At 45.6% G+C, this 16,640-nt stretch overlaps 1 protein-coding gene across 3 annotated transcripts in view; it reads right to left on the reverse strand.

Moving 5' to 3' along the window:
* Positions 1 to 16,640, reverse strand: part of PAN2 (PAN2-PAN3 deadenylation complex catalytic subunit PAN2) — a 78,206-nt gene that overhangs the window by 43,368 nt on the left and 18,198 nt on the right. For all 3 annotated transcript variants that reach the window (XM_084595369.1, XM_084595368.1, XM_084595370.1), the window contains 6 exons: positions 15,694 to 15,818; positions 13,866 to 14,011; positions 11,869 to 12,026; positions 7,026 to 7,154; positions 5,394 to 5,543; positions 1,677 to 1,717 (listed from right to left, as the gene is read on the reverse strand). In XM_084595369.1, the coding sequence (XP_084451495.1) occupies positions 1,677 to 1,717; positions 5,394 to 5,543; positions 7,026 to 7,154; positions 11,869 to 12,026; positions 13,866 to 14,011; positions 15,694 to 15,818 (749 nt within the window). The remainder of the gene's footprint in view (positions 1 to 1,676; positions 1,718 to 5,393; positions 5,544 to 7,025; positions 7,155 to 11,868; positions 12,027 to 13,865; positions 14,012 to 15,693; positions 15,819 to 16,640) is intronic.

The following is a 16,640-nucleotide window of genomic DNA, read 5'->3' on the forward strand; positions in this document are numbered from 1 at the left end:
GTGCTTAAGTACACATTAATGCTGGTTGGTTGGTTGGTTGGTTGGTGGGGTTTAACGTCCCAAAGCAACTCAGGCTATGAGAGACGCCGTAGTGGAGGACTCCGGAAATTTCGACCACCTGGGGTTCTTTAACGTGCACTGACATCGCACAGCACACGGGCGCCTTGCTTTTCGCCTCCATCGAAAAGCTGCCGCCGAGGCCGGGATTCGATCCCGCGTCCTTGGGAACAGTAGTCGAGCGCCGTAACCACTGCGCCACCCCGGCGGGGTACACATTAATGCAGTAGACTCCCATTACAATGAGCTTGATTAAGATGAATTCTCGAATAAGATGAACAACTTGAGACCATTTGGTTGGTCTTCTATAGGACTCAACGGAAAAAGTCTGCCTAAGTGTCTTTCAGCTAAACTGAACTTCCACAGCTACTGCGTACCCTGGCCACCCCACACAATGGCACTCACGAGGCGTTCGTGCACTGTCAAGGAAAAAAAAGAAATGCAACGTGCTTGTGCACAAGAAACTGCACTCTGATAAAGTGGTTTCCATGCACCATCGCGAAGAACTGTGAAAAAGCTGCCTTGCGGGAGCATACTCCTTATGTCGAAACTTTCGTGCCAGTCCAGAAAGGGAAGGCTGCCAAAGTGTCTCAGCATTGTGAGTGTTTCTCGGGCTGCGCTTTGCCTCCCACAGACTAAAAATGGCATACAAGCAAGGAGCGCCTGCCCGTTGGCTTGAGGCACAAAAATCCAAGGCCACATTTTTCAACTGACACAGTGTTTCAATATGCGTTATTGTGGCACAGAGATATACTGGCCTAAGCATATTGCCTACAGCGTACAGAAAGGCGCGAGGTATGCATGCTCTTTGAATGAGTAACAGCTATATAGCACACAGCTTAGTAACAGGGCTACCCTGCAGGACAGCTTCGAAGTGCTTGAAGCTGGGTGGAACGCAAAAATCAAGAAAAAAACAACAACAGAATAGCAGCCACTGTAGGATGCAGTGATAAAAATGATGGTGCAGGAAGGTTCTACCACTGCTATTTTCAAGTAGGATAGTGCCAGCTGATTAAATGTTCCTGGTCTCCAGCTCATTTCATCCAGAGTCCAATAAATGCTTTATTTGAATTATTCTTGCCCCTGACACTGTTTTCACGCAACATATACGTAGACACATCTAGCACATTTGCATATGTTTCCTAAGAGCATTTCTGTAATGATAAACTTCTGGTAAGATAACAAATTTGCTGGCCCCCCAAAGTCATCTTGAAGAGAGTTGCTGAAATTTAAAAATGCAAACTATTAGTGTTCATTAGGAATTCACTATGACACATCAAGCTTACCCTCACATCAAGAGAGCAAAATTTTGCTAAACATGGCTGTTATGAGGCATGAAAGAGACAGCCTCTGTCTTCCATAAAATTTTAAAGTTTCTCGCCACCAATAACAACTACATTTCTTCAGACGTCTTCACATGTGCAAGGAAAATAAAAAAGGGGCTTCATTTCCTAACAACTACAGCCTTTGCTGAATCAAAGGGAGTCTACCCTACTGAAATTAAAGATGCTAACTACATCAACAATTCTCATCACACCAGAGACTATAGCACAGGCTTGGGCTTTTAGTGCATACGAGGACAGCATATCAGAGAGAGCCAATTATGAAGAGCTGCTTACTCAGTTTTCTGGCTATCATCCTCTTGAACTTCTGGTGTTTCCTGAAAGAGACAGGATTTGCTTACAAGAAGCATGGAAGTAATGGCTGCGTCTGTCAAAGATATACACTCGAACCCGGATATATCGAACTCGAAGGGGATCACGAAATAGTTTGATATATCGATAATTCGATATACAGAAATCAGCTTGTGACAGCACTTACGATGCGAAAAAACGATACCGTATTTGTCGTGTAATCAACCCACTCGCATAATGAATCTACTCTTCACTCTTGCACCCGAGAATTTGGAAAAAGAAAAAAAAAAGCGTTAAGGCCAGCTCGCTCACATGCAAGCGATTAAGCGATTTCAGTCAGAAGCCGCAGCGACAGAGCGAAAAATTTCCAACTTGTTGAAACTGGCGTCCCTCTCGCCGCTCGAGCCACCACGGCAGCTCGGAACAAGGTTTCTGTGTCGCCGCGGCGGAGCGTTTTCGCTGCATGTCGATGGCGTGCGCCGCTCCGTTTCGGTCGTCTCATCCATAGCTCATTTCTTGGCAGCGTGCCAAGATGTCACGGCGGGGGGGAGGGGGGGACTTTTATCTTTTGATAGCTCCTGTGGTGGCGAGGAGCGAACTTGGCAGAGTGCCCGTGATGGCTTGATTGCACAAGCCTGGTTCCATTTATCATGTAGCGCTTGGGGCGGGTGTCATGATCGCAGCTGACCACGTGCTTTCGTTGATTCATATGTGCAAGGATAAACGACTCCCCCCCCCCCAAAAAAAAACCTGCTGCTCTTTAACGTCCGCAGCCAGGCCATATCTTACGCTATGCCCCGCGTACAGCACAGCGATAAGAATAAATGACTCTCGCAAAAAAAACACAGAGAGAGGGAGAAATCTGCCGCTTCTTAACATCCGCAGGCGCCATAAACCCTGTATACATGGACTCGACAGAGTCGGGTTGAGTAAGCCTGTCGAGTAAAAAACCAGTTGTCGGGTTCATGTATACCCAGTCGGGTCGAGTAAAATAGCCGCGGAGCGGGTCGCGTTAACTCGCTTGCAGGCGGTAGGTTAACTCGCTTGACCCGCTTGTCTAAAAGCATGTAGACGCTGTCGAGTTATGGCGAACTCTGGGATTAAAAAGCAACCGGAGCGGCGAGGAGCGTCAGCGAAGTTGAATGCTTTTTAGCCCTCATCAACGATAAAAAAAGAATAATCAAAGCTCTCAATAGTAAAAGGCAACGGAATCAAATACGAGTAAGAAACTTGCACAATAACTACAAATCTCGGCGCTACGCGCCGCTGCGATACTTACTCGCTAGAAAGAGAGTTCGTGTAGACACCAATCGGGTCGAGTAATGGTGACCTCACTTACTCGACGCTTACTCGACCCGGTGCTGTCGAGTCCATGTATACAAGGCTTTAGCCACGTCAGCCGCCGCGCGCAGAGTGTTCGCAACACACGCAGGAGAAAGCGTCAGACGTCTGTCTGAAAACAGGCCGAGCTGGCTTGATGCATGCGTAAGCTCGTGCTGAAGGAAAGAGATAGCTCAGCAAAAGAATGGGCACACCTACGCACATGTCTTGCAAACGTCGTGTACTGACGCGCGGGAAAGGATAACTGAAGATGCGCGCGCGCCTTTGGGGAATGGGCGCGGCATTGCCCAGACCAGCTGTCACCGAACTGTCCCCTCATTCCTTCCGCGCGTGGCTTGAAAACGTCATGTGGCAAACGGCCAAGGGTGATGCGATCGTGTTTGGGGAAGGCACACTTTCCAGTGCGTGGTGCGGAGTTCGATATATCGATCGACCGGTGAAATTGAGTTCGATATATGACGCGGCTTTCCTATACATTTACATGGGATTTTCAAGGAGATATTCAGTGAGTTCGATATAACCAAAATTCAATATATCCGGGTTCGATATAACCGGGTTCGACAGTACAGTTAAATCTCGTAATAAGAGACACTGTTACAAGAGACACTTGGTTATAAGAGACATTTAAAAACGGTTTGGTTGGTTTTCATATGTCTACCATGTTAACAACATTGCATACAAGACACATGGTTACACGAGACACTCGGTTACTAAGGAAAACTTTTTCAGGTCCCTGGAGTAAAATCTTCACTATTTAGAAGAAACACAACTCAGGTGTTCTCATGCAATGCAGCTGAAGCATAACAACTCGTACATGACGCACTTCAGATTCCCTCAGCTAAATTCTATTATATCAGCATCCTTTTTGTTGTATATGTCAGGAACTGAGAAGGAGTGCTTCCCCATTATTCGAAGATCAAAATGACCCTGTTGTTTCAGCCACTGGCATCACATTACTGTCATCTATAAAATTAATCAAAATGCATGAATGACATCCAGCATTTTTAACTCTTCGCTGTTAAAATTTGATCACAGGATGAAAGCTCAGAATCCTGATGTCTCTTTGTGGACAATGCTTCTTGCAACACCAAAGTTCTCGTGCTCAAAGCCACCAAAGTTATTTTTTTCCTCTCCAAACTCCACACTCTACCTTCAACCAATAGACAAAGGCATTATGCGCTCTGTCAAGTTGCTGTACAAAACAGGTTGGCAGAGCGCCTATTGCTTGACAGGCCGCGAGACTGTACAATAGTTATTGATGCAAAGTTTGCTGTTTAGGTGATTTCAGCTCTCTGAACTGGCCTGAGAAGTGAAGAAGTGAAAAACTGTTTCAGACAAGCAGGCTTTAAATGTGGTGACATGATGTAAGAGGGCCCATATATGGATACTGCAGAAAGCTTCCTTGAGGATGAAGCATGGGCGAGCATTCAAGAGACTGCTGAGGTACCATAATCTTTTGAGGAATTCGTATCTGCAGAGTGGATCTTGAGTGCTCCCGAAGAGCTTTCAGACTGTGCAATTCTCGCGCGAGTAAATGGCACATTTGTCATAGAGGGTGACTATGAGGACATTTCAGAGGAAAAGTGTCAGCATCTGAGGGTGACGAGCACATAAGAGTGATTCAAAGCTATTAGAGCAACAGGAAGGCTTGCAAAATGAAGTGCTTTACCTCCAGAATTTGGGAAGGAATACACTCTGCACTCACAAAAATACATACTAATATGAATAACTTCTTTAAGCTTTCCTGAAAATTTCCTGTTAATGCATGTGAATGCATATATATATGCTGATGTGCAGTAAACTGATCCCCACAGTGCTTTTACAATTTTTGGTTACAAGAGACCTTGCTTACATGAGACATCTTCTTCGGGTCCCTTGTAACGAGGTTTTAACACTACAGTGGGCCACCAGACCTCCACAAGCCAAAAAAATCACATGCAATATCTGCTTTTGCACAATAAAATGCTGTCCTATGTAGTACAATGGTTGCAAAATGTCTTCTCCCTTCCTTTTAGGTCACCTTGAAAAATTCGGGACTCTGGCAGCTACTAAAAGCACATAATTATTCTAATGTGTACTGCCACGAAAATTAAATGACGGTGCCCACCAAATTGAAGGAAATGAGCAAGCAAAAACTGTCCCCCCCCCCCCCCTTTTTTTTTTGCATTAACAAAATTCTTCAGAGCATGTAGAGTGGTAAACATGTTTTGCATGTTTGTACACTACTAACCAACTACTAAGGCTTTCTAAGAAACAGACATTACAGAAACATGGCATTGACTGTAGTTTCACAGGTAGACACAAATATTCCTACTGCTAGCTCCGAGTACAAAACAAAAAGAAAAGAAAAAGGCAACTTACTGAGTGTATTTGCTGGAGAACGAATCGCGTCCAGCTCTGAACCAGGCGTGGAAAGTTAACCTTTTTGCGAGCATCGTCCGAATCAGAGAGGAGCAGGCCCAAGGCAGATGCCTCCGGAATGGTCCGGAATGCACGAAGAAAGTTGCTCGCCTGTGGGAACATGCAAGTTCAGTGCCACCGACTTTTAATTAATGCAATTAACAAGATAACATATTAGCTAGGAGCAACTAAACTTTGCTATCAGTTCTTGACTACTAGCTCCTAGGTTCCCTGCTTCAGTACAACTTCTTGCTTGTTCATTGCTACTGTAAGTTCCACGAGAAAAAAAATTAATGCAGCAGAACAACTCCGAATAGGCGACTCAGATATAAGCACAGATAAAAAAAGTATTGGTTTGGTTTGGTTTATGGGGTTTAAAGTCCTGAAGCAACTCGGGCTATGAGAAACGCCGTATAGTGGAGGGCTCCGGAAATTTCGACCACCTGGGGTTCTTTAACGAGCACTGACATCGCACAGCACACAGGCGCTTTGCTTTTTGCCTCCATCGAAAAGTGCCTGCTGCAGCCGGGATTTGATTCCATGTCCTTGGATTCAGCAGTCGAGCGCCGCAACCACTGAGCCACTGCGGCGGCAGCAAAAACTATTAAACATATATAAGAAAACAGCCAACAGCCATTGAGCCAAAGGGAAGCACAGAGGACTTTATTCTTCCTCATGTTGCTGAATGTGAAGAATTAATTCTGGAGGTATTTGTTTAGAAAGTAGAAGAAAAAATAACCATACGTCACCGCCGGGATTCGAACCTATGACCTTCAAATTTCACGTCCGCTGCTTCATTACTCAGCTATGGTGACAGTTGTTTAATCTTCCACTTTCTTAGATATTTATGCGGCGTGTAACCTATCCTTGAAAGCGTTCGCCATATTGTAGACAGCCTTACAGCTGGGCCTGCACTAGTAAGCTCATGATTGCAAAAGAGCCAAAAGTTGCACTTTCCCAAAGTTCGAAGCAGTGCTCATGATTTAGTAAGTTGCTGGTACATTTAGATTTCAAAAAAGCGTGATAAAAATACTATGCACGTCACACACATTTTTCTCACTGTGCTGACATGGAATACGAGTAAACACAAAGCACACAACATGCGGACTAGAGAAGACGAAGACAAGTGCTTCTCTAGTCTGTATTTTCTGTGCGCATCATGTTCATTATGAACTATCAGCTGGCACAGACCCATACTTTACAAAATACAACTCACAGAGATCACTATCTCTGGTTTTCTATCACCTTCATCCTTGAGGTTGTTGCAATGCCAGCAAAAAGAAGTCTTCACAGGCGACTTCACTCTAAAGTGAATGGTTGGCGAACAAACATAGGCTGAAACTAGACAGCACTTGTGAAAGAACCCTAGGCAGACTCCCAGGAAGCTCTCACGAAACTTCACTGAGGAAGAGCAAGCTGAGAATAAAGCTAACTTGACTCTGTCCCATGAAATGACAACTGAGCCCCCTCGTTACTGCTCACAGAGGCAAAAGTGAAGCCCTAAAAGTGGTATGCACTCCGATTCCTCAACTCCTTCCTACTTCTGTCCTTTGCTGTCACAAGATGCAGTAAAACTTGAGGCCAGTGGCTGACCTGACAGGGGATGCCCTGGGCAGTGTCCAGCATGTGGAAGAGGAAGCCCAGCTCGCACGCGAGGCAGAACTCCCGCTGGCAGCTGTGGTTCATGATCGCACATCGCAGGGGCTCCGTGAAGTACAGCACCTGTGGCCAGGCAGGGAATAAAAGTGACTGTCACGCCTTGAGATATAAGTGACAAAGAAGATATGCAGGGAAAAAAAGTGGCTGTTACACACCTTCAGCGATAAGTGACCAACAAGATATGAAGAGAAGAAAAGTGACTGACACCTTCAGCAATAAGTGACAAACAAGATAGCCTGGAATGAAGAAACTGTAAATTGGCTTGAGGCCCAGCTTACAGCTACCTTCATCATACGGTGCTAATGGGAAACAGGACTGCCAGACTGAATTGCAAAATAAAGAAATGCTCAGCAAACTAGCAAAGTGAAGCATAGTATTTGCATGAGGCCCACATTAAAGGTCCCCTGAAAGGGATCACAAAGAAGGGTAAACAACGCAATAACACTGATAGTTATTGAACCACCCATCATTCTCCCGCAAAAATTTTCGATCTAGCTTCTGCAACACCAGAGATATCGGCGATTAAAAATGACCCTTCCAATTTTCCCTCTCAACTCGTACGCCGAAGGGAGCCATACAAAAACAAAGAATACAAGCAAGTTCAAAGCTCCGCCCAGACGTACGTCACTTCGACGAACTTCCGGCTGCCGCGCGCTCGCTCGCTGGCGTACTCGCGCCAACCCGTCCTCGCTCGCACACACCTGAGGAGTTCGCCAGTTCGCGCAGCAACGGTTAGTGTAACCACAAACCTGTGGTTATCCTATGTTACACGGCGGACCAAACCATGGTTGCACCACTAACCGCGATTACCGCAAACCGAGCTTGACGACTTCGGTTCGCGTCGTTAACCGAGGTTATTACGGCGTCTGTTGACGGAAGCTACTCGTCGGCGCCCGAGTGCGCGAAACGTACGAGCGGGTCTGCTTCACAAAGTTATTCATTTGCCCACTGCATCACGTTTAAAGATCGATGTATAGATTATGGTGCCGCCCGATGTCTTTGATTACGGCCGACAGCGCAGCGACTGCGTACTGAAGCCTTGTCTTGCCTACAGTATCGTTTGAACGGCTTGTTGCTGAGCAGAACGTCAACAAATACGTGGCCTTAGCTACGAAAGTACACGAGTTTGCAATGCTTGCAGCACGGGATGCCGCGAGTAGGCTGAGGTATGTTACACAATTACCGCGGGGGTGGAACGTGCGAGCGCGGCGAACGACGGCGCCGTGCGTGACCGTCCCTAGTCGTCGCTAGGCCTAAATTGTTTCGCTTCGAAGCCGCGGCGGTCGACGCTTTGGAACATGATCAACGCTGTCGTAAATCGTCTACTTATGAAACTGCCTTATAGTGATTCCTATCCTGCCATAGTAAAATAATCATAGGATTAACTCTGCCGACGCATTAATCGCACAGATAGTACGAGCAGATCGGATCAGCCGAAATGCACCAGCGGCAGCTGGCTTGAGCAGAAACTAGCATATATCACGGCTATCGCTCTTACCAGCAATTTGCTGCTGGTCAGCGATCCTCACGAGGGCTTCATACTTGATATTCGGCTCAGTATTCTAGACGCCAACAAATTTTAGCACGCTTTATTTCGGACATCGGTGCTAACGATCCGCCGTGTCGTTCGCGAACGGTATGCGGGAGGAGGGGCCACAGCGACGGTGTTTACGGCGGTCGAGGAGGTGCTGCCATCGTGCGGTGCTTGACCGTGCTGTTGACGCCTCGTTGGACGACACTCTGACACTCCTGAAACCACGTTATATAAATAAGATATTTGTAAATGCAGCTTCGTTCTGCTGATCCCTGCGTCGCTTCGGTTGTTGCACTTAATGGGCAATGGCCACCTAAACGATAAGGGCGGCGAGCTGTGTAACAGCCCGCACAGAGTTCGAGCAGCGCACGAGCAGACGACTTTCGCAGCTACCGGAAGTGTGTCCGTGACGTCATGGTTGCAGTGACCGCAGTGAATGGCAGCTTCTAGCAAGCCTTGCCAGTCAACTGACCCGTGACGTCACGGGGCAAGGAAATAGTTCCATGCGACACCGCCAAGCGACATTCTCTCTGCCCGCGAATTTCAAAAAACACTGTTTTTAAAAATTAATAATAAATCGCTGGCTTTGTTCCAAGGAGTTATACTTTGCATTAATGCTCAAAAGGATGTGTTTTACACACTGAACACGTTTATCAGTGGCTTCTTGAGGGCCATTTCCGTGGACCTTTAAGTATTGCATGCACTGAAAAGCAATTTACTACTAATTTCATTTTATTTCTTGCAGTTTATTAAAATGCCTGCTGGGCAGTTCCTTAAGAAGGCAAAAAAAAGAAATCGCATGAACACACATCTAGAATAGTTTCCTTGCCTCAAACAAGAAACTTCCTATGGGAATGCTAGACAGTAGTACACGACTGATCCTTTTTTCCCACAAGTAAATGCCCTAGGTACTAATAAGGTACAGTACAACCTCGTTAATTCGAAGTCATCGGGACCGCGAGAAATCTTCGAATTAAGCGGGTTTTCGAATTAACCGAACACACCAAGAAATAAGACTTGGACAAAAAAATTTGTTGCAGGAACGTGTTACCTTTATTCGGCATATTTTGAATTACTACTGAAAGTAATCAGAGATGCTGGTTTGCCGCGTCCGGTAGTTTGCGGCTCCTAAGGTCATGCTCTCGAGTTGGTCAAATAGACGAAACATCTCTGAACTTCCACCGCGGCACTCAACAAAACTGCGGATAACGTTCAGCGATCCGATAACTTCACCAAGAGCAGGTGCTCGGGGAGGCTCGTCGGTGTCGATCTCACTCTCCAAGTCAGAGTAGCCAGTCTGCTCTTCGCTCTCAATGTTGATATACTCGGCGAAGCCGACTGCGTTGGACTCATCCTCTGCGCAGAGCGCATTGATGCAGTCGCAATACTCTGCTCCTTCTTCGTTCGTCAAGAGTAGTAGTACATGGGTGGTCTGCATCGGCATCAACAGTGCTTTCACTGGAAAAACCAGCGTGTTCAAAACACCGCCTGATCAATGTGGGCTCCACTTGTTTCCAAGCGTACACCATGAGGCATATGGCTCCGAGGAGGTCGATGGAGTACTCCTTGCCATTGTCGTAGCAAAGGAGCATGCGCTTGAGCAGCTGGTACCAATAAATCTTCCTAGTGTGGTGAATGACGCCTTGGTCCATCGGCTGTGAGATCGAAGTGGTGTTCGGAGGTAAAAATACCATCCTGATGGCCTGGAGTTGTGGGATGTCGCCATGTGCCGGGCAGTTGTCGACGACAAATAGGACATTCCTGCCCGTGGCCGCGAACTTGCGGTCAAGTTGCCGCACATACTCTTCAAATATTGCACCTGTCATCCAGGCTTTCTTATTGTGCCTGTAGACGAGTTCATCCTTTGGCGGCAGCCGCGCATTTTTGAAGCAGCGAGGCTTCCCCGTCTTCCCGACGACCAGTAGCGGCAGCTTGTGTTTACCGCACATGTTTGCGCTGAACAGCACAGTAATCCTGTCCTTGGCCTGTTTCCTACCCTTGATGGCGGTGTTCTTCACTGCGAATGTTTTTGTTGGCAGCATCTTATAAAAAGTGCAGCCTCGTCAAGGTTGTAAACGTCGTCTGCACCGTACTCGCTCAGCAGCGGCGCCAATGTGTGGTTTCTCCAATCCTCGACAACGCTCTCGTTAGTGCTGCCGCTCTCACCACAGACGGTGAGAAAGGTTAAATTATTGCGTTCTTTAAAACAGCAAAACCATCCATTGCTGCACTTAAATTCCTCGTGCCCAAGTTGTAGAGCTAGGTCGTTGGCCTTCTCCCGCAGTAGAGTTCCATTGACGGGAAGGTGGGCAGCGTTTGCTTTCTGCAGCCAGCGAAGCAGAGCAGCTTCCACATCTTGATACGTGGGAGCCCGCACTCGTGACCGCTTCGAAGAATAGGTCTTGCCGTAAGCCTCTAGTATTTTTGACTTGTTGCTCAATATTGTGGACAACGTCGAGAGGGGCACGCCATGCCTTTTGGCCAACTCGGTCTTCGAACAAGCGCTCTTGCCTGCTTCCTGGATCAAGCAGAACGTCTGCTGCAGCGTTAAAGTCTTGTACTTTGGCATTTCTGCACTGCTACGGTCACAAAGCTAGCACTTCTGCACAGTCCCGCCCAAAAAAACGGCACAGTAGCCGACCCCTAACCACAGCGCACAACACAAAGAAATGGCGCAGGCGAGACCGGCACGGCGGTGGTGGTGGCGTACTTGCAACGTCGGAGGCATGGGGGAAGAGTGGGCGAAGCACACCAAGGGATGGAGTGGGGGTGAGGTCACGTGATAAAAACCGGCATGCCCGCCGTGTTGCAGTGAAGCACGTCTTCTCCTCTGCAGGCGCGTGTTTCGGCGGTGCGCGAGGCGCACTGTGGACCGATTTTTGTGCAGAGAGTGCTCCGGCTGGGGCGCTTCGCCTATAAATCATCACCATTACTATGTGGGTTTGCCTCGCGGCTTCATAGGGCCGTCGTTTCGCCAGGTTTGCGGCGAAACATGGATCAGGCATTGCCGCATAGCAGTCCGAATTTTCGAATTAACCAGGCTGGCGCAGGCCGCCTGTTCGAATTATCCGGCCAAATTTACATTGGAAAATACGGGACCGCAGAAAACCTTCGAATTATCCGGGATTTCGAATTAACCGAGTTCGAATTATCGAGGCATTACTGTATTGCCAACTGCAAGAAAGACTAACTCTACCCATGTATGTAGATACGTGTACTACGCAAGGCAAAAAGAGGCGTCACCTGTATCATGTTGTTACAATAGGCATTGGGAAGGTTCGTTTCGAGGCCAGCAAAGCAGGTCCGGTTGTACAAGTTGAAGTCAAAGTCCTCTATGCCCATTTTCGAGTACTTGACATCAATCTTCTTATACCACTGAGGGATCATGTCGGTCTCCTCACCTGCAAGAAACGTTAAAATATTTTGAAGAATGTGTGCGCAGGTATTTGTAAACTTACCGAAAATAACATCCCATGACCAAAGTGCCAGTGCTATATGTTAACTGTAACAAACTGTCTTTTGAAGCAGAAAAGCTTTGGGCAATAGCACTGACAGTTGTAACACAAAACAACAGGCAGCAAGGTTATACTGAAGTTTGTACAGAAACCAGTCTTCTAAACTATAAGCTTTCTTGCCTGACGTAACAAAAAATTACACTCTAAGCAATCCAAACAAGTAACTGCTTATACGGCTTATTCAGCTCATGACCGTATTCAGCCCGCTCAAGGAAGCCCTTTCACTAGACTACACAGACAAGAGAACTATATTTCTGGCTCTGGCTCACTATCATAACCAGAAATAAGATTAAAAGTCCTGAAGACAAGATCAGGAAATGAACCCCTTTATACTAGAGGAAGTGTACCTCCCTCATAAAAAAAGGATGCAAGAATATGTGAAGCAATGTATACAACATCCAAATTATGAACTTACCTAAACAAATGAGCTTTTCGACTGTTGCACATGAATAACTGGCACAGCACATTAGCATGAGTCCGAATGAGTAAATCCAGTGAGCCATCACCTAATGAGCCCCGCCGTGGTGGTGTACTGGTTAGGGTGTTCGATTACCATGTCCAAAGATGTGGAATCGAATCCCAGCCACAGCGGCCGCTTTTCGATCAAGGCGAAAAGCAAGGCACCCGTGTGCTGTACGATGTCAGTGCACGTTAAAGAGCCCCAGGTGGTCGAAATTTCTGAAGCCTTCCAATACAGCATCTCTCATAGCCTTAGTCGCTTTAGGACGTTAAACTTAGCACAAACCACGTTTAGCACAAATCACACCAAACCCTCACCTAATGAGTTGCCCATCACCTTTCAGAGCTTTCACTTTCACTTAATCACTTTCAGGATTAGAATCAAGCTAAAAAGCAACTCTGCACGATACTATACCTGAACTGTAAAACATGATCATGTTTTACGAGAATGAGGCAGGTTATGCACACATTTTCAAAACACAAGTACTTTCTACACTGAGGGAAAGTAACTGCCGGTTCGATCACCTTGTAATCGTGCTTCGCAATATTAGTTTGGTAGTAGACAAAATACATACTACACATATTGCCGAGAGAATCTGCACCAATTAGTTATAACTCTTCCGCTCTGTGACGCAGACATGTCCGTGACACAGTTGGCTACCTTTTCTCCAGCAAAGAAACAACTAAAGACATAGAAAGTTGAATTAAAAAGCACAATGTGATAAGTTTCACCTTTTGAATATCAAAAGATAATTAGAGGTCCCTTCAGTGCGCATTCTTGATGGTTCTCACAAGTGTCATGACTAGCCTTACCGTAGAAGAACGGCTAATTGGGCGAGTTGGTGAACCATGACGGACAGTAATATAAGTGCGCAACAAAGACGTGACAAAGAGAACAAATGGACAGTGACGGCGCCGTCGTTGTCAACTTCTCCTCTTTGTCACGTCTTTGTTGTGCACTTATATTACTGTCCGTCATGGCTTTACCATTGTCCCTTTTTTTCCCAGGCAGTACAAACCATCAACACAATATTGGGGCTGTGTCAGCAAAGTCTGGCCCTACATAGGACCAGTACATCATCAACATAATTATTTAATATTGGGCCACTATTGTGACTTGTGCGGCCGTTAGGACTTAGACTGTAGTGAGGCTTTTCCTCCTCTCCCTCTTCCCAACCCTTCGCTAGTGTGCACTGACAATGCTTGCAACTGTCTCCCTCTCCCTTTGAAAAGATGCCAGTGAAGTACAAAGAGGTCAGCACGTACGAGTGTCTTTGGTCCTGCTTCGGTGATGTGCCTCGTGTGGGTACCGCACTTCGTTGCGCTTCCAGAGACCCGGATTTGGTGCGTATCCTATGGAGCCCACCATCTTCATGGTGCTCAGGATGATGGGGTCAATGGGCACTGCCCTCCTGCATACACACAGAGTAACCATCAATTGCAAGTAATGATTACTGAAGCTTTCGGAGATGAGGAATTTTATTGCATCCGTCAGCTACTTACAAGTGCCTGACCCTATTCAGTCAGGTTGACTGCTCGAGGTGCAGTGAGTTAAGGAGAAAACATAAACGTCTACGATTATTAAAATAAGGTGAATTTAATAACTGAGGTATACATTCCCTAGAGGACATGAAGATCATTTTGTGCTCTTATTTTCCTCCTTACGCACTTCCTTTGGCATCTCTCACAGCTTGAGTCGCTTCAGAATGTTAATCCTATAAACCATGTTTTTATGCACTTCCCTTGCATTGCATTAAAATTTCAGCTTTCGTAACCTCGGAAATGCAGCGGCTCAAACTCAAACCTTAGCCAGTCTGGTGCTTGTGCATGTGCGGAAGAACTGAAAACTAAGCGAGTTGGTGCCTAACTGGAGTGCTAGGAACGGTCCTTCAATTGTGCATGTGTTCTCCTCTCATCCTATTTCTGGCCGCGTCATCACCTGCTCGTCATGTACGAACAACTAACCCCAAAACTTCACACTGTTTACAGACAAATCATGGGTGAAATAACTAACCACAACCGCAAAAACAAACAAACTGGCAGATGCTGCACGCCTCATATCTCCCAAGAGAGCAAAGTCGGAAACTTAGATGAATGCCATACAGCCAGTCAACCAACTCCTCAACGCAATGGCAGCCTCCCAGGTACAAATCAAAATCAAGACCAAACAAATACAAATCATGACTAAAAATATGAGAGAATATGTTCTCACAAACAGAGAAAAAATGCAAGCAGCTCTATCAGTACCAATGCGCAGAGACACAGGGAGATAGTAGAACCCCTTTATAGTAAAGTCACTGGGACAAACAAAAATCTTCACTATATCAGGGTCTTCAGTATAATCAGTTGTTGGTGATGACATGGTCCTGAAGATCTTGTGAGGTGATTAAATGGCTATTTACTGAACATGCCTTGTTACTTAACGGAAAAAAAAAACACTCTAATATACCTTCCATCTCTTATCGTGTTCTCATGCCATTTTCTTCTTTCGGTTATAAGCTTTTTTGTTTACATCTTGTAGAAATGCCTCTTAAGCATGAGAGAAACATGGCTATGGATACTAACGAGTTTGATTTCATGTGAAAACCAAAGCCTTGCATGAACATAGTGTCATCTTCTGCTGTTTCTGTCTTTTAAAAGGCACATGAGAAATTTTTATTTTTTTAAAGGCAAAGGCAGATGAGAAATGTGTGCGGAAGTCAAGAAATGCGCCGCTTTCTTTTCATGTTTGTAGACAGCTTTACTCTTTTTTTTTTTCCTTTCCTATGCGCTGCATGCTTTCCCTCAGGGCTCAAAGGCCTACGTAAAGTTAGCTTCTCCTGAGTGCTGCTAAGCCTGGTGGTAAAGTCATTTAAAAAAAAAAAACCTTTTTTTTTTTGTTTTCGAAAAACTGTTCGCAACCCTTGGTAACACATGTGCGGCGATGTCATTTCATGGAAAGGTGCAGCCAGACGCACTTTACTACGACTGATTTCTACTAAAATGTATTCACTATAAAGGGGGGAAAAAGTACAGTCTATGGTAGATGAACTGGGACTTCAGATTCACTTTACTATATCCGAGTTTACTATAGCAGGATAGTAACTCAACTAACCTGTAGGCATATTTAACAAATTCCTTGGGCAGGTCAGATAGGAGCTTGCCACTGCAGTAGGGCAAGGGTATAGTAGACAGAATGGCAATCTCATCGTTGATGTCAATAGGGTGCAGCGGCTCTTCCTAAAACAAAAAAATAGATGAAGAAATGGCATCCACAATATTTCATGAAAAAAAAAAAAGCAGTCAGCACTCCACCTCTTGCATTCAATGAACAAAATGTGTTATTATCAACTCCCATTAACAGTTTATTAACTTTACGCTCCCATTGTAGACCAGCATGAGATATGCAATTTCAAACTGCCTGCCCTATTTGTAGAATTTTACGATCAAACGTTATGCACTGCACGAAAATCAGCTGATTATTCTATTTCAGCAGTATCTCTCGGAAAGCCATTTACCAAAACAGGAAAAAAAGGAAAAACACAAGGTATGAGCATGCAGATGCATTAATCATAACGATATTCATGTGGTCATTAAGAAGAAAGATATTCAAGAAGGTCAATAAGACTACGCTAGTACAGGACTAAATGTTTCAAATCCATGTTTTCAATCTTGGCAAACAAGCTTTCAAATGGCCTTGGCATATGACTCTTAACAAGATGCTAAACGATCATGGTTCTTTAATGTTTTTGGCATGAAACTTAATGCTTGTAGGGCCTGCCACATATTTATGGTGCGCTAACAGTGAACCATGCGATTTCCATCTGAGCAGCCAAGCCGTTAGCAGTTGGACAAGTCAGTTCATTCAAAGTAATGAGGATGGCAATTAACAATGGATAAAAGGCACAATTCTGCTTCCCTCAGTTTTATCAGCTATGCTTCTCTGCAATTAATTTGAAATTGCAAGCCAGTCTGAGCTCTGTGCAGAAAAAAATGGGCACTGGGTAACCAAAATAAGCAAAAGCCCGAATTAAAGGAAAACTAAAGAGATTTTAGAATTTG

This window comes from Amblyomma maculatum, chromosome 2 (genome assembly GCF_055883805.1).
Source record: "Amblyomma maculatum isolate TAMU_Amacu chromosome 2, ASM5588380v1, whole genome shotgun sequence".
Taxonomy (NCBI): Eukaryota; Metazoa; Arthropoda; class Arachnida; order Ixodida; family Ixodidae; genus Amblyomma; species Amblyomma maculatum.